Consider the following 22093-nt stretch of genomic DNA (forward strand, 5'->3'; position numbering starts at 1 on the left):
GCTTCGGTGTGCTGGCTTGGGGGTGCCATGTCCCACAAGACCCTGAATGCCCGCTACACACTTGAGTAGGCAAAAACCACTATTTACAATGATGTGAGATTAGAAGCCATTCTATTTTATAAATAGCCACAAAACAGGCAGAGTTTGAATGCACAGTGAATTTTCTGGGGCTGTCACAGTGTAAGCTGAGGCAAGGGCACGTGTTCTGCTTGGAGCCGGATGGAGAGCTGCTGAGCCTCTCAGGAAGCCATGCTGCCGACAGCAAGGCCCGCTAAGAGGCCTGCACCCAGCCTGTGCGCAGCCCCTGTCCACACACGCCAGCCCGTACTCCACTGTGCTGTCCTCATGGGTCAGTCTAGAAGCACAGACACACCTAAATGTATGACTTGATTCTGTTTCTTTCCTCATTTTCCCTTGATGTTATAGTTAGGATACTACTCTGCCTCCCATTTCAGAATTCTGTGTGTAGGCAGCCTACATGAGTTATTACTCATGAATTTTATTTCTGCATAGTAAAGGGGTATCACAAAGTGTTCTAAAAACAGGGGTTGAATCCGATAGGTTTGGAAACTACCAGCCTAAACTACTGCACCCAGATATCAGCCTGCAAGCGGCAGGGGTCGGGGGGACGTGACAGGGAGCAGAGCAGGATGATACTTTTCTCCCCGTCTCTAAATACAGTGCTGTCGGGGCAGAATTCTAAATGACATGGGCGCCTTGGTTCTCCGCTCCCCTCCTGGGTGCCCAGTGCCCCCTCTAGCCCCAGCTGCTCTCCAGAGTTTCCCACCATGACAGCGCCCTTTCCCAGCCTGCCCTCACTAACGGGTTCTGTGACGCAGAATCCCCAGTCCCTCCTTCAATCCTAGTCCAAACTCCCAACCCATCCCTTAAGCACTGAGTCCGAGGAACAACTTAGGAAAATAAATCTGACTCAACTAATTCACACGTGAAATAGTTAACATGTATTAAATACTAACATAATTAACATGTAAAAGACGCCTATGACTCCCCTAAAAACATATTCATTTCAAAAATCAATCTAAATGCACCTTAAATCAAAGAACTGTAGCCTGGGTGAGACAGCAAGACCTCACCTTTACTAAAAATTTAAAAATCAGCTGGGCATAGTGGCACACACACCTGCAGTCCCAACTACATGGGAGGCTGATGGGGGAGGATCACATGAGCCCAGGGGTCACACCAGTGAGTGGTGACTGCACCACTGTGCTCCGGTCTGGGTGACAGAGCAAGACCCTGTATTAAAAAAAAAAAACCAAAACAACAACAAAAAAAACGCAAGCTCAAGAATATGCAGCAAAAGGTGAAAAGCTCTGCAGTTAGCCTGAACACTTTTCTTTCTTTTTACTTAATATGTTTTATTTATGTATTTTTTGTAGAGATGGGGTCTTGCCATGTTGCCCAGGCTGGTCCCAAACTCCCACTCTCAAGGGATCCTCCCGTCTTAACCTCAAAACAAAAACCACAAAACTTGTAACAGAATCGGGACCTCCACAGAGCTCTCTTTTTAGGCCAGTGGTCTCATTAAAAGTCCACTTACTTCATTTCAAAATGAAATTCCAAAATGCTGGGATTATAGGTGTTATAATCCCAGAACTTTGGGAGGCCGAAGAGGGTGGATCACCTGAGGTCAGGAGTTCAAGACCAGCCTGGCCAACAAGGCAAAACCCCATCTCTTCTAAAAATACAAAAATTAGTGGCCGGGCGCGGTGGCTCAAGCCTGTAATCCCAGCACTTTGGGAGGCCGAGGCGGGTGGATCACGAGGTCGAGAGATCGAGACCATCCTGGTCAACATGGTGAAACCCCGTCTCTACTAAAAATACAAAACATTAGCTGGGCATGGTGGCGCGTGCCTGTAATCCCAGCTACTCAGGAGGCTGAGACAGGAGAATTGCCTGAACCCAGGAGGCGGAGGTTGCGGTAAGCCGAAATCGCGCCATTGCACTCCAGCCTGGGTAACAAGGGCGAAACTCCATCTCAAAAAAAAAAAAAAAAAAGAAAAAAAAAAATTAGCCAGGTATGGCGGCATGCACCTATAATTCCAGCTACTCTGAAGGCTGAGGCACAAAAATCACTTGAACCCAGGAGGCGGAGGTTGCAGTGAGCTGAGATTGCGCCACTGCACTCCAGCCCAAATGACAGAGTAAGAATGTGAAAAAGGAAAAAAAAATGTACCCCCCGCCTTTTTTTTTTTTTTTTTTTTTTTTTGAGATGGAGTCTGTTTTGCCCAGGGAAACATCCTTTTTATTTTTTGAGATAGAATCTCCCTCTGTCACCCAGGCTGGAGTGCAGTGACATGAACTCGGCTCACTGCAACCCCCGCCTGCTAGGTTCAAGTAATTCTCCTGCCCTGGCCTCTTGAGTAGCTGGGATTACAGGCGCCCACCATCACGTGCAGCTAATTTTTATATTTTTAGTAGAGATGGAGTTTCGCCATGTTGGCCAGGCTGATCACAAACTCCTGACCTCAAGCAATCCATCCCGCTTGGCCTCCTGAAAAGCTGGGATTACAGGGGTGAGCCACCACACCTAGCCAAAAAAGTGGACTTTTAATGAGACCACTGGCCTAAGTAGCTCTGTGGAGGTTCCAATTCAGTTATGAGTTTTGTGGTTTCTGTTTTCAGTTTTATGTAGGTTAAGTTCAGAATTTTTACCATAAAATGAAAGGAGGAATTTATGTCCCACAAGCCCAACAAGAAAATCCAGTATAACTAAGTTACGGATAAAAAACTACTGAAAACAGGAATAAAACGTTTTAACAAGAGTGATAATATCTCCAGTACAACTGTCCCTGTTATACCTGTAGCCACTGCAGTAACAAACTTGGATCCAAAATGTCCATCTGGAGAGAGCCGGCACATGTTGGGATGCTTGTTCTGGAAGTCTCCGGCAGTGATGCACTCTTCTGAACTTAGGAAATAGGTGTCCTGAGGCAAGAGAAGCAGCCTATAATATTTTACGGCATCATGTCAAAAATGCTTCTATTTCTTCTTTAAAAAGTAAGAGGCCGGGCATGGTAGCTCATGCCTGTAATCCCAGCACTTTGGGAGGTTGAAGTGCGCGGACCAGGAGGTTAGGAGATCGAGACCATCCTGGCCAACATGGTAAAACCCTGTCTCTACTAAAATATAAAAAATTAGCCAGGGGTGGTGGCCCACACCTGTAATCCCAGCTACTCCAGGAGGCTGAGGCAGGAGAATCACTTGAATCCAGGAGGCGGAGGTTGCAGTGAGCTAAGATCGCACCACCACTGCACTCCAGCCTGGTGACAGAGCAAGATTCCATCAAAAATAATAATAATAATAACTAATCGCCGGGCGCGGTGGCTCACGCCTGTAATCCCAGCACTTTGGGAGGCCAAGGCGGGTGGATCACGAGGTCAGGAGATCGAGACCATCCTGGTCAACATGGCGAAACCCCGTCTCTACTAAAAATACAAAAAATCAGCTGAGCATGGTGGCGTGTGCCTGTAATCCCAGCTACTCAGGAGGCTGAGGCAGGAGAATTGTCTGAACCCAGGAGGCGGAGGTTGCAGTGAGCCGAGATCGCGCCATTGCACTCCAGCCTGAGTAACAAGAGCGAAACTCCGTCTCAAAAATAATAATAATAATAATAATATCACAGCAAAACCTGGGCTCTACTAAAAATTTAAAAATTATCTGGGTATGGTGGTGCATACCTGAACCTGGGCTGTAGTGAGCCAAGGTTGTGCCACTGCACTCCAGCCTGTGCAGCAGAGCAAGACCCTATCTCAAGAACAAAAGTAATAAAAAATAAGAACCAAACTATAAAGCGCAAAAGCACTCTGAAACAAGTGAGTACAATTCGTAAGCATTATGCATTCGTCATCTAAAACCTGCCACAGCTAGGAAGGCCAGAAGCACTATGCAAGCCACCCCGCCACGGGCTAAGCCCTGAAAGTCACTGCTTTGTAAAAGTAAGGCGGGCTTAGCTCTACGAGACAGGACCAAGAAACCTAGCTTTCACTTCTCGGGAAGACCTTCTTGAAAAAGAATGTGGCCTGAAGCTAGAATCAGCAGTGCAAGAGACCCTGAGAATGCAGGCCAATGCCATCTGTAACCAAGCCACAGGGTTATATGCACATTCCTATTTACACCTCACCTTATTTCGACTGTAGCGGACTGTACCCTTTCGGGTATCTTCTGAGACGAGGTCTGTAAATATCCAGCCAACCTTAATGAAAAGGAAAGTATCTTTTAAACATCTCCTTAGGATAGATTTTGAATGGCCAAGCACCGTGGCTCAAGCATATAATCCCAGCACTTTGGGAGGCTGAGGCAGGGGGATCACGAGGTCAAGAGATCAAGACCATCCTGGCCAACATGGTGAAACCCCATCTTTACTAAAAATACAAAAATTAGCCAGGTGTCGTGGCACACGCCTGTAGCCTCAGCTACTTGGGAGGCTGAGGCAGGAGTATCACTTGAACCTGGGAGGCGGAGGATGCAGTGAGCAAAATTGCGCCATTGCACTCCAGCCTGGTGACAAGCAAGACTCCATTTGAAAAAAAAAAAAAAAAAAAAAAAAAAAACAGAAAAAAGATAGATGATGAATATTCGTTTTCTGGCTTCTGCCCAGAGAGCTTAAAAAGAATGTTCTCAGTCAGAAACTCCTTTTAGTGAGCCAGGTTAAATCTACGTGACTAGGTTGCTGAAGTAAGATGCCAGGCCATACCCAGGAATCTCCAACCCTATTCAGTAGAAAGTGGCCACCCTCCCTCTGGTGCTGCTGGGTTAGAGATGAGTCTCCTCAGACCCAGCTCTGCCCAGCACCATGCTGGGTACAGGGGACACAGCAGTGAGTGAGACCAACAGAAGGTCAGTGAAAAGGGCACTTAAACTCCCAAGAGGAAGAGAGACAACAGGCAAGCAAATAAACATTTCGGAGAGTAGGTCTTTCCCGACAAGCTAAGGAAAAGGATTCCTAGAGACAGGCACCTGAGATAAAAGGGTAACATAATGCAGACTTCACATAGCTGCTCCTGGGAGCTCCAGCTCAAGCCCGGAAGGAAACATCTGAGGGTATCAGGATCTGAAATCCATGACCCAGCATCCCCTGCATGTTCAAGGTGGCAGTGGCTGTGTGCTGTGTGACCCTTGGACCTGCCTCTGCCTGTGAATTCCTGCAGCAGAAGCCTGTCACAAGGCCACAGGAACAGCACTTGAGTCCCAGCAGTTGTCAGCTCTGTCCTCAGGAGGGATCTGCGGCCCATGACTCTCTCCAGTACCACCTGACACACAACTCTTCCCATCCATCCCTGGCAGATGTGTCCAGCACACCGGGAGACTTTTACTGTCTTTAAAGATGCCCCAAGGAATCAAACACCCAAGGTGATGGCAACAGTGAGACTTAAAGGGTGAATGTATTTAAGCAGAAATCAAGCAGATTCAAAGTTAAACAGAAAAATACGGTCTTAGAAACTCACATTTTGGGCTGAGCACAGTGGCTCATGCCTGTAATCCCAGTATTTCGGGAAGCCAAGGCAGGTGGATCACCTGAGGTCAGGAGTTCAAGACCAGCCTGGCCAACACGGCGAAACCCCATCTCTACCAAAAACACAAAAATTAGCCGGGTATGGTGGTGGGCGCCTGTAATCTCAGCTACTTGGGAGGCTAAGGCAGGAGAATCGCTTGAACCCAGGAGATGGAGGTTATAGTAAGCCGAGATGATGCCCCTGCACTCCAGCCTGGGAGACAGAGCGAGACTCCTAAAAAACAAAACAAAACAAAACAAAACAAAACAAAACAAAACCTCCTGTTTTGGAGAAAAGCATTTAGGTAATATCAAGATTTTATGAATTATAAGGTTACATAACAAATTAGGTAAAAAAATTGGACCAATTTCTCTTTTCAACAAGAGAACTTCCAGAATTTGAACCAAAATATGACCCTAAATGAAGATGTGGACTCCCTGTTAGAAACAGGATGTTTCTTTCATGAGAGAGTGAAACTGGGTGGACTGCTCACTGACACTCCCAGGTTTTAAGTCACATCTGCAGTCTCACCCCCTTCATCTGTAGAGAAATAAGATGAAATAATCTGGAGATTATATTTCACTAAGTCGATTAGGAAATAAAAAATAAAACATACATATTAATATTAAACTTGTAAGATATGTCCAAATTCATGGCTCAACATGAGTTTATAAAAATCTAACTTTAGGCCGGGCGCGGTGGCTCAAGCCTGTAATCCCAGCACTTTGGGAGGCCGAGGCGGGTGGATCACGAGGTCAAGAGATCGAGACCATCCTGGTCAACATGGTGAAACCCCATCTCTACTAAAAAAAACACAAAAAATTAGCTGGGCATGGCGGCATGTGCCTGTAATCCCAGCTACTCAGGAGGCTGGGGCAGGAGAATTGCCTGAACTGAGGAGGCAGAGGTTGCGGTGAGCCGAGATCGCGCCATTGCATTCCAGCCTGGGTAATAAGAGCGAAACTCCGTCTCAAAAAAAAAAAAAAAAAAAAAATCTAACTTTAACATTACTGGGAACTTTGTCAATGATATCAGATAAACCAGATCAATAGAATCAAAAAGGAAATTCTTTTCTCATCTTCTAACTTTTCCATGGAACTAGGAAGAATTCTAGGCTCACAGACCTAAATTATACACAGGAAACTCAATGACAACTGATGAAGGAATGGCAGAAGCTCCAAGTGCATATCATGGAACGCCAGCCTTGACTGTCCACGGCTCCTAAGCCACATGAAGGGAGAGCTCAGGCCACATGGACACACAGGCACAGAGAACCAGCAGGGGGGCAGGTGGGGTCTCACTCCTGCTTCTGTTTCCCACTTGAAACAGGCATCAAGACATGTGGATGGAAGGCTGAAATATAGTAGCCAGATCTGTACTGGAATCTTCTTTTATATGCTCAAGGAAATGTTCTCATTTTACTTTAAGTCAGAGGAACATAAAAGTTATTGGTGCACAATAAGCACAAGTGAAGTTTCAAAACGTATGGAGCCTGCGTGTAATCTTGTGTAGCTGGGGAGAGTCAACTCCCCAACACAGCCTGGCCGCTCCCCCAACTCCCCACTGCCTGGATGCCCAACAGAGCCCGGCCACCCCCCACCGCCTGGCTGTCAGATGCCTCAGTACCTTCCGCAGGCCAAGTTTGGCAGCAATTTCATCGACCACTTCAGCTTTCGGATCCTCAAGAAGCTCCAAGCTGTTCTGAGTACCAATCTGCAGGGAATCAAAGGGAGAAGATGGACTTAGAGCAGAGGACTCAGGAAGCAGCACCCCAAGCCCTCCTGCTTCCAGTTCCAGGTCATAAGGAGTGTTGGGGGACTCCTTGCCAGAAAGGAAAACTATGGCCAGATACAGCACATGCAAGCTGAGTGCGATGGCTCACGCCTATAATCCCAGCACTTTGGGGGACAAGGCGGATGGATGATGAGGTCAGGAGTTCAAGATCAGCCTGACCAACACAGTGAAACCCTGTCTCTACTAAAAATACAAAAAATTAGCCGGACATAGTGGCACATGCCTGTAGTCCCACCTACTCAGGAGGCTGAGGCAGGAGAATCGCTTGAGCCTGGGAGATGGAGGCTGCAGTGAGACGAGATTGTGCCACTGCACTCCAGCCCGGCGTCTGGAGACAGAGCGAGACTCTGTCTCAAAAAAAAAAAAAACCTACGACACTCCTCATGGCTTCTCTCCCTCTTGGGTTGCGCTGCCCCTTTAACCAGGACTGGCAAACATGTGGCATGCAGGGCCCAGCTGATGTGTGCTGCTCAGCGCTGTACCAGGAGTGCTCAGGACTAAGGGAAGGTCTACACTTTGCCTGTTTTAAAAGTTCCTTCATCAGGAAATGAAGTTGTTTCCAAACGTCCTTGGATAAGTAGCTTCACTCCAAACAGGTGTGGCTAAATTAGGCAAGAATGAAACTCTAAGGTAACATCTGTTCCCAGAACAGCCTTGGAAAATCTGTGTGCCACTCCTGCAGAGACAGTGCTTGGCTTCACAGCTAAGACACTGAGGTGGAGAGACACTATGAACTCCACAGAAAGTGATGAGCTCACAAACCCTAAGGAAGGGAAAAGGCATTCAAAAATCAATGACCTGCTTACACCTGGGCCAGGGCAGTTGATAAGCTGTGGCTTCAACTGGCTCCCACGCACCCGAAACCTACACAGCACGTCACTTCCCAGCGTGGAGCAAGCTTACCAAAATCATCAACGCTCACTGAAATGCAGCTTGAGGGTCATTTTTTTAATAGGTATCATTCGATGCAGAAACCCCAGCCATAAGAAAAGGAAAAGTCAAGGTCATCCCAAATTGAGTTATAGTAACTGGGCATAGCCTTGTAAATTAGTCAAAATCTGGCAAAACCACAAAGAACTTTACATTTGCTGAGTATTACCCATATGGAGGTCATCAATACCTCCAGAACACAGGTCAAATCAAAAACTGAGAAAATCTAAGGAAAAGGAGTTGTTTCATGACGTGGCAGCATAAGCTCCAACTTCTACTGAGCTAGAGGTTATTACAGGTCAAGTGCTTCGACCTTCAGGACTCTTAAGCTGGGAGCTCTGACAGTGCTGTCAGTGCTCTGGATGCTAGGTTTCTGCTCAAATTTTTTTCAATTATATTTTTATTTTATTTATTTTTTTGAGACAGTCTTACTCTGTTGCCCAGGCAGGAGTGCAGTGGTGCAATCTTGGCTCACTGCTGCCTCCACCCAGCAATTTTTTTTTTTTTTTTTTTTGTATTTTTAGTAGAAATGGGGTTTTGCTGTGTTGGCCAGAATGGTCTTAAACTCCTGGCCTCAAGTGATCTGCCCCGCCCCCCGACAAAGTGCTGGGATTACAGGTGTGAGCCACCACACCTGGCCTCACTTACAGTTTTAATAGAACTGTTGAACTCCCCATGAAAGAGACCCCTTAAAAAACTAAATTTGAGGCCGGGTGCGGTGGCTCAAGCCTGTAATCCTAGCACTTTGGGAGGCCAAGACGGGTGGATCACGAGATCAAGAGATCGACACCATCCCGGTCAACATAGTGAAACCCCGTCTCTACTAAAAATACAAAAAATTAGCTGGGCATGGTGGCGCGTGCCTGTAATCCCAGCTACTCAGGAGGCTGAGGCAGGAGAATTGCCTGAACCCAGGAGGCGGAGGTTGCGGTGAGCTGAGATCGCGCCATTGCACTCCAGCCTGGGTAACAAGAGCGAAACTCCGTCTCAAAAAAAAAAAAAAAAAAAAAAAAATTGAATACTTTGTGTTTCAAAAAGCAGCATCCTGAGCACAGTACAGAGTGACCTAAGGGTTGAGACTTCGCCGGTGGGGTCTCTACTGCCACCTAGTGTCTGTTTTTAAAGGAACCATGGCAAAACCCCTAAGAAACACTACATCTATTGCTATGCAAAGATACCAAAATGTCACTGAAAATCCATATAAATATAGCCAAGAAAGATACACATCTGACCAGGGGCCACAAGCAAGCCTGTATACCAGCTATCACCCAGCACAGCCTGCAGTTTCAAACTCTGATTAGCAAACTCTGAAAGCAGCTACAGGGCACCCCAGCCGGCCTCTCAGTCAGGTTACCTAAATAGGAAGCAAGCCATCAAATGATCTCTACAAGACAGCATTAGGTGGGAAAAGTGTGCATAATACAGTACATGCAAAAAGAAACAAAAGAAGGGAGATAGTATGAATGTGTATGCATGCATGTGTGTATGTGCTTACATTAAAAATGTTAAACACACACACGCAAAACAAAACTAGCTAGGCTCAGTGTCATATACACCTGTAGTCTCAACTACTTGGGAGCCAGAGGAGAGAAAATCACTGGAGCTCAGGAGTGAGACCCTGTTTGGAAAAAACAGCAAACTTTTGCCAGGCACAATGGCTTATGCTGGTAATTCTAGTACTTTGGGAGGCCAAGGCGGGCAGATCGCGAGGTTGAGTTCAAGACCAGCCTGGCCAACATAGTGAAACCTAATCTCTACTAAAAACACAAAAATCAGCCAGCATGGTGGCACGTGCCTGTAATCCCAGCTATTCAGGAGGCTGAGGCAGGAGAACTGCTTGAAGCAGGAGGTGGAGGTTTCAGTGAGCCAAGATCACACCACTGCACTCCAGCCTGGGTCAAAGAGTGAGACTCCATCTCAAAAACAAACAAACAAACGAATAAATAAAGTCAAACTTCACAAAGTCCAACCAAAAAATTTTTAGGCTGCACATGGTGGCTCATGCTTATAATCCCAGAACTTTGGGAGGCTGAAGTGAGTGGACTGTGTGAGCCCAGGAGTTCCAGACCAACCAGGGCAACATGGCGAGACGTGTCTCCAGGGAAAAAAAAAATACACACACACACACACACACACACACACACACACGTATGTATGTATGTATGTATGTATGTATGTCAGGCATGGTGGTGCATGCCTGTAGTCCCAGATACTTGGGAGGCCGAGGCAGGAGGATTGCTTGAGCCCAGGAAGGCTGCAATTGAGGCTGGCATACGTAAGCCATGATGGCATACGTACTTCAGCCTAGGCAACAGACTGAGACGCTGTCTCAAAAAGAAAGTTTTAAATTGTGGGAGCTACGCATAAAGGAAAGCAGGGTAAAGTGAAATGAATATACCTTGTTTGTAAATATGACTGGAACTGTGCACATTTTTTTTCTTTTCCAACTTTTAAAAATATTTCTGGCTGGGCACAGTGGCTCATACCTGTAATCCCAACACTTTGGGAGGCCAAGATGTGAGGATCACTTGAGGCTAGTAGTTCAAGACCAACCTGGGCAATACAGCGAGACCTTGATGCTACCAAAAATTTTAAAATTAGCTTGGCATGGTGGCATGCAATTGTAGTCCCAGCTACTCAGAAGGCTGAGGCAGGAGGATTGCTTGAGCCCAGGAGGTCAACACTGCAGTAAGCTATAACTGAACAACTGCATTCCAGTCTGGGCAACAGTGCAAGACTCATCTCTAAAAAAAAATAAATGAAAATTAAAACTTCCTAGCATACAGCTAATTTAAAGAATTTTACAATGAATACTCACCTACCCACCACTAGACTCAGCATGAGCATGTAGTATGCACTATCTGTCTCTCTAGTCACTCATCAGTCTACTTTATTTTTCTACTGGATTTCAAGTAAATTAGACATAAGTGCACTTCTCTGTAAATAGTTCAGCTTGCACATCATTAGCATTGAATATCTGTTTTAACTTTTGCAATAAAATGTATGTAAAATACACTAAATATTATACATAATTACAAAACAAATTAAAATTTATATAAATATACACACACAGCCAGGCATGGTGGCTCATGCCTGTAATCCCAGCACTTTGGGAGTCCAAGGCAGGTGGATCACGAGGTCAAGAGATCGAGACCATCCCGGCTAACATGGTGAAACCCTGTCTCTACTAAAAATACAAAAAAATTAGCTGGGCATGGTGGCGCGTGCCTGTAGTCCCAGCTACTCAGGAGGCTGAGGCAGGAGAATTGCTTAAACCCGGGAGGCGGAGGTTGCAGTGAGCCAAGGCTGCACCTCTGCATTCCAGCCTGGAGCCTGGTGACGGAGTGAGACTCTATGTCTAAAAAAAATAAAAAATAAAAAAATAAAAATAAAAACCCACACATAGCCCAATTCCTAAAAACTGGAAATACAACGTGTGACTGGTTGGTGGCATAATCATAGCCAGAGGGCCTTCCAATGACTTCCAACAGTGACTAGCTCTGCACATACCCTACGGGACACACCCTCAGAAAATGACTTCCGACACAGTGACCAGCAGTGCACACAACCTATGGGACACACCCTCAGAACCCTTCTCTTCCCTCCAAACAAATCTTAAATTGTTTTCAGTCCTATTTTGGTGGCAGTTTTTGTTATTCTGGTGACACTCTGGTGACTGGTGCTGTCATGCGTCTGTGGCCCTCTCCATCGCCCCTAAGACAGTGACTGCTGCACAGTGGAAGAGACAGAATGACACAAGGAGGACTGAGCACCTGGACACAGACAGCAGACGAAATGAAAACACGGGATCAATATTGGTACTTGTACTGGTTGAGTAAGAAAATATCCTTATCCTTAGTAACATACAATGAAGTTTTTAGGGCCCATGATTTCACTCTTCAATAATTCAGAAAACGTTGTGCACATGCACTGGTGTGTGACAGAGCGGGCACAAATGACAGCAAACGGGGTGAGGCCTGATCCAAAAGGGCATCCCCCACGGCCTCCAAACACAGAAACTCGGACACCCATGAACTTGGGTCCCGTCACGTTTACCTGCGGGGGCTCATAAATCGCAGCCACTTCAGCCCTGATGCCGAGGGGAATGTCTTTGTGCTCCGTGTACCGTCCATATAAGTACCCGAAATGCTGGTTCCCTGTCTTTCTCCAGAAGTCAAGAAAGCGGTCAGCGACAGTGTGATTCTCAAACATGATATTGTCCACATGCCTGTACTTCTGTAGAGTTAACAAGAGTGGGCTGATGAAAATATGCCATCAAAAATAAATCACTTATTTTTCTAGCACATACCATTTGTAATCATCTTTTACCTAGTTATTTAAAAAACAAACCAAGAGGGTGTGGTGGTGCATGCCTGTGGTCCCAGATACTTAGGAGGCCGAGGCTGGAGGATTGCTTAACCCTGGGAGTTCAATTTCAGCCTGGGCAACAGAGTGAGACCAGTGTATCTTAAAAAATAATAATCATGCTCTGGTTTCTTTTCATAATGCATTCATCTTTTGCCTTTTACTAAAGATTTCCATGGAGAGGAACAATTATGAGTTTATAACTGAATTTTTTGATGTCCTGCTTGGCAGGCTAAAAAAAAAAAAAAAAAAATCTGCTATTCTATTCAAAAAATAAAAGCAATAAACATTCTTTTTTTTTTTTTGAGACAGAGTCTCACTCTGTCACCCAGACTGGAGTCCAGTGGCGTTAGCTCACTGCAAACTCTGCCTACTGGGTTCAAGTGATTCTCCTTCCTCAGCCTCCCCAGTAGCTGGAATTAAAGGCACCTGCCACCATGCCTGGCTAATTTTTTGTATTTTTAGTAGAGACTGGGGTTTCTCCATATTGGCCAGGCTGGTCTCAAACTCCTGACTTCAGGTGATCCTCGTGCCTCGGCCTCCCAAAGTGCTGGGTTTACAGACATGAGCCACCGCGCCCGGCCAATAAACATTACTTAAGAAAAAAAAAACAGGCACACTGGCTCACACCTGTAAACCCACCACTCTGGGAGGCTGAGGCTGGCAGATGTCTTGAGCCAGAAGTTCGAGACCAGCCTGGTCAACATGGTGAAACCCTGTCTCTACTAAGAATACAAAAATTAGCCAGGCATGATGGCTCATGCCTGTAATCCAAGCTATTCAGGAGTCTGAGGCAGGAGAATCGCTTGAACCTGGGAGGCTAAGGTTGCACTGAGCTTAGACTGCACCACTGCAATCCAGCCTGGGTACAAAGTGAGAATCTGTCTCAAAAAAAGCTCTGTCCTTTAGACCACTTCAGACTCCAAGAAGCAGGGCGGGGATACGGGAGGGTGGGGATAGATTTCACCTATCAACAAATTCAAAATAATTCCACTGTGATTTAAGCTAAAATACAGGTTTTCACAGTCTCGAGGGCAAAAAACAAACTAGTTTTCCTTTTTTTTTTTTAGATGAAGTCTCACTCTGTCACCCAGGCTAAAGTGCAATGGTGTGATCTGGGCTCACTGCAACCTCTGCCTCCCAGGTTCAAGTGATTCTCCTGCCTTAGCCTCTTGAACAATGGGACCACAGGTGCCCACCACCACACCCAGCTGATTTTTGTATTTTTAGTGGAGGTGGGGTTTCACCATATTAGCCAGGCTGGTCTCGAACTCCTGACCTCAAGTGATCTGCCTGCCTCAGCCTCCCAAAGTGCTGGGATTACAGGTGAGCCAAAATGCTCAGCCAAAATAAAGTAGTTTTCAAGAAGAAAAAAAGGAATGAGCCGGGTGCGGTGGCTCAAGCCTGTAATCCCAGCACTTTGGGAGGCCGAGGTGGGTGGATCACGAGGTCGAGAGATCGAGACCATCCTGGTCAACATGGTGAAACCCCGTCTCTACTAAAAATACAAAACATTAGCTGGGCATGGTGGCGCGTGCCTGTAATCCCAGCTAGTCAGGAGGCTGAGGCAGGAGAATTGCCTGAACCCAGGAGGCGGAGGTTGCGGTGAGCCGAGATCGCGCCATTGCACTCCAGCCTGGGTAACAAGAGAGAAACTCCGTCTCAAAAAAAAAAGAAAAAAAGGAATGGAGAAAGGGAGGTTTCCAAAAAACTCAGGGAGGCCATGGAATTCTCTCTAAAGAGCCACTTTCTCTAAGGGCACAGAGGCAGCGGCAAGGCGAGGCAGGCCACTCTCAGAGGCAGAACAAGGCGAGCAGAACTCCAGAAAGGCTGGATCAGCCCCTTCTTCCTGAGCCACGTTTTATCCTTAAGCCAACCTGGACAGGTGCTCTCAGCTGGTCCAAGGAGAGCCCCTTTACCAACCTTCAGAGCCAGTTTCCTCACAACCACTGAGGATGTTAAATAATCACCAGGAACATTCTGCCTCCACATGAGCCAGCAAAACAGAGAATGGAGGGCTTGCACTCCACACCTCCAGGAGCAAGCAGTCTTAAAAATGACATCTTCCGCGTACCACTTCCACAAAAGGGTCATTCAATTCATCCAACACACTGAAAACCACCACACATAATACCCTGTAACAGTGGCATTCCACTCCAAGGGGCTCTTCTGGAAATACCCATTTCTCAGCCATGAAAACAAATCCAGACAGGCAGGGAAGATCTCACCTGTCTGTTGAGCGTGATGGCGCTCGGCTGGCACTTGGTGCAGATGCCGTTCGGCCACGGGAGGTGCCCCTCACACCCCGACTTAATCTTGCAGCTGATGTTCTCCAGGGCAACAAATTTTCCCCTAAAGAGAAGAGAAGCAATGTAATTAAACATTGCATTGGTGAAAAGGTGAGCAAGAGGCTGGAAATGACAGGTAAATATCGTACACCTCCTCAGCAGCCTCTCAGGAGCTAACCATGTGGCAGGCCACAAAGAAGACGTGCTAAAAATAATTCTACCGGAAGCTCCACCTGTAGTTCCAGCACATTCAAATTTCTAGCTTCTGTCCCACATACTTAAACTACACAGAAACAAGCAACTATTTTCCTACCAAACTGTGGTATTGTTGTTTTTACCATCTATCACTAGCATCCACGAAACTTCGCAAGAATATTGCAGAGTATCTATTGATCTCACCTATGCCACTGAGAGGACATGAGGCTCGTATGTAAGTTATCAGAAACTTTGGTATTAGTCCAGTACTTAGGTATTTGTAAAAAAATTCTTATTCATGGGAAAAATCTGATTCGGATATATAATTAAGGCAGCTTCACTCTGCTTTAGGCGAAAATAGAAACTACTGTTGAAGATTGTCAATGAGAAAGTCCTGGATCCTACCTCTGAACTTTCTTTCCAGCTTCACTGAAATATAATTGACCAAAAAAAAAAAAAAAAAAAAAAAACCAAACAAACAAACAAAAAAAAACCTCTATCTTTAAGGTGGACTTGAGGTTTTGTTTCTCAAATAAAAGTTATATACTTGGCCAGGCGCGGTGGCTCATGCCTATAATCCCAGCACTTTGGGAGGCCGAGACGGGTGGATCACGAGGTCAAGAGATCGAGACCATCTTGGTCAACATGGTGAAACCCCATCTCTACTTAAAAAAAAAAAAATACAAAAAAAAATTAGCTGGGCATGGTGGCGCACGCCTGTAGTCCCAGCTACTCGGGAGGCTGAGGCAGGAGAATTGCTTGAACCCAGGAGATGGAGGTTGCGGTGAGCCAAGATCACGGCATTGCACTGCAGCCTGGGTAACGAGCGAAACTCCATCTCAAAATATATATATATATACTTACAGTGTACAAAATGATATTCTGAAACATGTCCACACTGTGGAATGGCTACACTGAGCTAACTAACATATGCATTAAGTCGTCACATACTTATCATTTTTTGTGGTCAACCATTTTTGGAGTCACAGCATCTAGGAAGCAATGACTCATTGCCGAATCTGCAAGTTAACGGTGGCCATAGACACACCCCCACTAGAGACTGTGTTCCCTGACCTGGACTGACAAAAGGCTAACCAAGTTGCTTTCACTACAATCAATCCGCACCCACTCCACAGTCCAGAGAGTTCCATGGCTTTCCCACTGACAAGCAAGAGTGGATTTCTAGGTTTTTTCTCCTGGTCTAACATTTTTAAAAAGTCATTTTAGGATGTCAGCAGGCTGTCAAGAGTAAAGCTACAATCAGGCGAATATGACATTCTTCACAAAATGTTGCTGACTTCAGTTCAGCCACCATCTCCTCTTGTCACACTGACAAGAATTATAAAATAATAGCTGAAGCCTGTTACTTTCTGGTAGGGTATATGGACAGCCAACAGGAGAAGGTCGTACAGGCAAGTGCTTGGCATGGCTTAAACGAAATCAAAATGCTCAGTTCACCCCTTTCTGGTCACTGTTACCACCTGTGCCCACCTGGCTGAGCCTGTGGGCAACTACTGTGATACCATGAGGACGAGTGGCTGCAGCCTCTGCTGTGGCTGAAAGCAGGCTGACTCAGAGGCCAGACTCTAGGGAAAGGGTTGGCAGGGGCTAAAATGGGGGAGCTGAGATTTTCACAGGGTAGTTGTTTCTCTGAAAAGCAGAGAATGAGCTCAAACTGCAGACACAGAAGGCCACCATCACAGATGCTAACCGCCCGGGGCAGCGTGCAAGGGGACAGCCTCTGTCCAACACGTCACTGTGGACCTGCAGGCAGGTGCCTGCAATCGCTGCCTAGCTAGCTCACTTCTAGAACCAGGTCGGCCAGGTAAGGTGGCTCAGGCCTGTAATCCAGCACTTTGTGAAACCAAGGCAGGAGAATCACTTGAGCCAAGGAGTTCAAGATCAGCCTGGGCAACACAGTGAGCCCATTTCTTAAAAACATACGTATGTACATAAAAAATAAATAAATAAAAATAGAACCAGGGTAACATTCACAAATTCAAAGGCGTGTGGCCCCTTCTCATCTTTACTTCTCTCATTCACACGTTCAGTGGCTATAAGCAACAACTGCCAGACACACAAAAAAGGATTTACACACAACCAGGTTATCACAAGTTGCTTACTTGTCAGCCCCTCCAGTCAGCTTCCGGATGTAGGCATGGAAGGACATGTGCTTCACGGGAGGCTCGAGATGGTTTAGATAGTCCTCATCGAACGGCTGCCGAAACACAGAGTAAGCGAGTGCAGTCCCACACCTGCCAGGCGCTGCAGGCACAGAGCCTCTGCTGTGCAGGGAGGCCAGGCAGCACAGCCCCGGCACGTCAAGGCCCACAGCAAAAGCAGGTACTGGGGTCTCCCTTAACACTCTAGGTCAGAACGCTTTTCTTTTTTCTTAGTTAATTTCATTTTTTAGAGATGGGGCTCACTCTGTTGCCCAGGCTAGAGTGCAGTGGAGCAATCAGAGCTCACTGCAGCCTCAACCTCCCAGCCTCAAGTGATTATCTTGGCTCAGCCTCCAAAGTAGCTGGGACTATAGGCATGAGGCACCACACCCAGCTAATGTTTTAAAATTTTTGTAGAGGAGACAGGGTATACAAAAAACCAGTTGCCTAGGCTAAACAACTCCTGAGTTCCTTGAACTCCTAGGCTCAAGCAATCCTCTCGCCTTGGCCTCCTAAGTGTTGGGACTACAGGCATGAACCACTGCACATAACCAGAGGCAAGTCTTTCTTTGTGTGGCAATTATCTTTTAAAGATTGAAATGAATCCCTATTAACCCCAAAACGTTCTAAGTCAAATGAGTTTCACAAAAATTTTGCAAAAAGAAATGCCAAAAGATGAGGCAAGAGATGCCTCAGGAAGAAAATCAGGTTGGCCTTGCTGCTGTAAATCCAGCATTAACAGTTCCAGTCAGCATTATTATGGCAACTCTCAATCTCACCAGGACAAACCAGTAGAAGAAATGAGAAATTCAAGGCAAAGTAAATCACAACAATGATAAGCACGGAAGCCAACAGGCTCAGCTTTGTGTCAGATGTGAAAAGGATTGTCCAGGGAGCCTGCTGTAAATGCTGCCCCTTCATCACAGCCACACAAATGCTTCAGCCATTCATAATCCAGAGAGAAGGTCACTACCATAAATAAAGGCTCATCCTGTGTGCAGCCTGCACTAGAGGAACTATGAGGCCCAGGGCAATAAATACGTAAGTTCTTTGAACCAGGACAACCAAGTGCATGGACTCAGGGAAAGTACTTAGACAGCTGTCCACCCGCAGCCCACACGCCGGCCAGAACTTACTCCACGGAGACTCTCACCTCTAGAGGGACGCAGTGCACACATTTCCCCAAAGGGCCATGGCGGCATCTGAGGAGAGCACAAGACAGAAGAAAGGCAGAGCGGTGAGGACGTCTGTGTTCCGCTGCTGCCATCCCACATGCACGTCCTGCATTAACAGACTGTTTCCTTCCCCGCTCACGTGGAGTTACATTCCAGATGGCACATGGATGAACATGTATATTTTAATTGTTTTGTTGTGTTTAAAGACAGGCTCTCAAATCGTCACCCAGGCTGAAGTGCAGTGATGTCCTGGCTCACTGCAGCCTTGACCTCTTGGGCTCAAGCACTCCTCCGGCCTCCACTTCCCAAGTAGCTGTGACTCCAGGTGTGCACCACCACTCCCGGCAATTTACTACTTATTTTGATATGAATTAGAAAAAAACTGACCCGCACATCAAACCTGTGACTTCATGGGCATCGACTGCTTAAAATGACACAAACGAAAGATAAGAGTGAGTGAACTCAAAGTCAATTTAAGTTGTTTTTTTGGCCGAAGGCAGTGGCTCATGCCTCTAATCCCAACACTTTGTGAGGCCAAGGCGGCCTCTCAAATAAATAACTAAAATAGTTGTTTTTGTTTTTTGAGATTTGAGTTTTACTCTGTCACCCAGGCTGGAGTGCAATGGCGCGATCTCGGCTCACTGCAACCTCCGCCTCCCGAGTTCAATTGATTCTTCTGTCTCAGCCTCCCAAGTAGCTGGGATTACAGGTGTATGCCACCACGCCCAGGTAATTTTTGTGTTTTTAGTGGCAATGGGGTTTCACCATATTGGTCAGACTGGTCTCAAACTCCCGACCTCAGGTGACCCACCTGCATCACCCTCCCAAATCCAGGTGGGATTACAGGTATGAGCCACCACACCTGGCCAAGTCAATTTAAATAAAAGTGTTAAATAAATAATAACAAAGCTAGCATGTGAACATGGGCCTGAGAGTGGCGTATAAATTACCCAAGGTTGGAAAATACCTACTTCGTGTGCATTTTGGAAGAGAACAACAAAAAAAAACCTTGTCCCATGAGTTTCTGATATTTTCAGTCACAGAAACCTTGGGAGCACAACACGCACAGCCTGAAGGAGAGATCTGCTAGTTTATGAGGGCAGCGGTGGGTTGGTGAGAACGCAGGTGGCAGTCCCTCTGGGGCTCAATCAGGTCCCTTCCTAAGTGGGGTCAGAATTCTTAGATGCATGCGAGCTCTATGTTTCAGAACAGAGATCGCCTCTCTGCATTTCCTAATAGGCAGGCTCCAACTGATGATGGGTCAGAATTCTCACACACACATGCGTGCAGGTACCCACACTCTCAAAAGCTGCTAATGAAGCAACGGAGACACAGATCATGCAAGCAAGCCAGCTCCAGGCCCCTGGGAGGAAACACAAATGGAAGAGGCATGCCGGCTAATGGGTATGGCTACAAAGTGGCTCCATGCCAACAGCAGCCGAGCGCCATTAATGGCTCTCTGATCCAAGACATAAAAGTTGCTAATGCAGCATTTGGAATCCCAGTATCTCAATGTCAGCACCCCACCACATCTACAGAGTAATGCATTTTTAAAAAGACTCCACTGCAGAGACAACCTTCACTCAGATAATTTCACATGGCTAAGTGTAAACCCAGACCCTTCTCACTGGTTTCTTTAAAAGGAACTGCAAAAACTCTAAAATAAACAAACGTACATATGTGTAGGTACTTCACATAGCCCCAGGTAAGGAGGGAATATTCCAAGGCACAGCATCTTCTGCAAGTAAAATGCTCATTGCAGGGACGGAGAGCACACACTAGTGTGTCAGGCCAAAACCATCCCACTGCTCGGAAATGAGAGACACAGCAAGTGCCTCGCACGGGCGCACACACAACCACCTCCCCTTCCCTCCTCCAGCCCCCAAGGCTGCTGACTAAGCCCCATTCTGCACGGGAGTCAGCATCCCCAGGGGACATCACAGTAAAGACCATAGTAAAGACCCCCACCTCCCCGGATACCTTTCCAGTCTCTTAGCACCCAAATGCTTCCAAACATTTTATGTGGAACATATTTTGAGGTTCAAACTGATAAGATACTAAAAAAAAAAAAAAAAAAAAAAAAAAAACACCCTGATAAAAAGCTAACAAGATAACTTGAAGTGAAATTTAATCTGAAGATAGTAAAAAACACTTACACATCTTCATCAGATACTTATTAAGACAGGACATGTTATACATATTTCCCTTTATTCACTCATTAAGATCACCACATGTGGGACCCTGCAATCCCACGGATCACTTACAGCTGTGGGTCTCGGCTTCTGTAAATCTTCCCATCCTGTTTGCTGAGGTACTGATCAATCTCATCCTCCACCACGTTGGGAGCGCCGAAGCCCTTGAAGCCTGGTGGAACTGACGTCTCCATTTCAGATGAGGGCCCAGCAAGGCTCGAAGGAAACAGGAACAACAGATCGCCATGCCTGTTCAAAGGACAAACACAGGCCGACGCCCTCCCTCGCCACCTGAGCTGCGTGGAAGACCCGCTTGGATATCTGCATAAAGCAAGTGCCAACCACCCCTGTATTATTAGGCCCTGTAGGCCTAAATAATGAGGTGTCTAAATTTTTTTTTTTTTTTTGAGATGGAATTTCACTCTTGTTGCCCAGGCTGGAGTACAATGGTGCAATCTCGGCTAGGCACAGTCTCAGCTCACCACAACCTCCGCCTCCTGCGTTCAAGCAATTCTCTTGCCTCAGCCTCCAGAGTAGCCAGGATTACAGGCATGAGCACCACGCCCAGCTAATTTTTGTATTTTTAGTAGAGACAGGGTTTCTCCATGTTGGTCAGGCTGGTCTCAAACTCCTGACCTCAGGTGAACTGCCTGCCTTGGCCTCCCAAAGTGCTGGGATTCTAGGCGTGAGTCACCATGCCTGGCCGAGGTTTCTAATTTTAAAACCAGAATTCTCTTCTAACATCTCCCCTATGTTTCTTGGCATTATAAAGATGAGTACACAGGTTCTCAAGAATTCAATTTCTCTTACAGTTTTACCTTACTGGGAAGCTTCCCTCTGCTCCCAGTCTCACCCTCTGCTCGGCCCCCGCCTCCCTCAGGCATTCCTCTGTCCGCCAGGAGGCCCCTCCTCTCCCAACACTGCACGTGGCCGTCACAGGCATTGCCACTGCTTCACGTACACACGTACGCACGGACACGCAGGGAACTGTCACTGCTTCCCCGGCGCTCACGTACACACGCAAGCACGGACACGCAGGGAACTGTCACTGCTTCCCTGGCGCTCACGTACACACGTAAGCACAGTCACGCAGGGAACTGTCACTGCTTCCCCGGCGCTCACGTACACACGTAAGCACGGACACGCAGGGAACTGTCACTGCTTCCCCGGCGCTCACGTACACACGTAAGCACGGACACGCGGGGAACTGTCACTGCTTCCCCGGCGCTCACGTACACACGTAAGCACAGTCACGCAGGGAACTGTCACTGCTTCCCCGGCGCTCACGTACACATAAGCACAGACACACAGGCAACTATCTCTGCTTTTCAAAAGTGGGATGGGAGGAAAAGGTGAGAAAAAAAAGTGGGATTACTGGAGACATACTTTTCTCCTTCAACAACCCCTCATAAAATCCTCCAAAGAGAAGGGGTCCAAGTCTAATTGCTATGACAGTGGCTGCACATGCCTGGTGAGGCT

The 22093-nt window shown here is 46.7% G+C and overlaps 1 protein-coding gene and 1 non-coding gene across 5 annotated transcripts in view; one reads left to right on the forward strand and one right to left on the reverse strand.

Moving 5' to 3' along the window:
* The window catches only part of NPLOC4 (NPL4 homolog, ubiquitin recognition factor), a 77170-nt gene that overhangs the window by 37954 nt on the left and 17123 nt on the right, over nucleotides 1–22093 (reverse strand). For all 4 annotated transcript variants that reach the window (XM_039476296.2, XM_074389057.1, XM_074389056.1 and 1 more), the window contains 8 exons: nucleotides 20687–20863; nucleotides 18401–18449; nucleotides 17209–17303; nucleotides 14831–14954; nucleotides 12294–12473; nucleotides 7140–7226; nucleotides 4142–4213; nucleotides 2820–2946 (listed from right to left, as the gene is read on the reverse strand). In XM_039476296.2, the coding sequence (XP_039332230.1) occupies nucleotides 2820–2946; nucleotides 4142–4213; nucleotides 7140–7226; nucleotides 12294–12473; nucleotides 14831–14954; nucleotides 17209–17303; nucleotides 18401–18449; nucleotides 20687–20863 (911 nt within the window). The remainder of the gene's footprint in view (nucleotides 1–2819; nucleotides 2947–4141; nucleotides 4214–7139; nucleotides 7227–12293; nucleotides 12474–14830; nucleotides 14955–17208; nucleotides 17304–18400; nucleotides 18450–20686; nucleotides 20864–22093) is intronic.
* Nucleotides 12722–12836, forward strand: LOC120366951 (U5 spliceosomal RNA). The gene has a single exon (XR_005581463.1). It is a non-coding gene; the product is annotated as a U5 spliceosomal RNA (small nuclear RNA).

Source organism: Saimiri boliviensis, chromosome 17 (assembly GCF_048565385.1).
Source record: "Saimiri boliviensis isolate mSaiBol1 chromosome 17, mSaiBol1.pri, whole genome shotgun sequence".
Classification (NCBI taxonomy): domain Eukaryota; kingdom Metazoa; phylum Chordata; class Mammalia; order Primates; family Cebidae; genus Saimiri; species Saimiri boliviensis.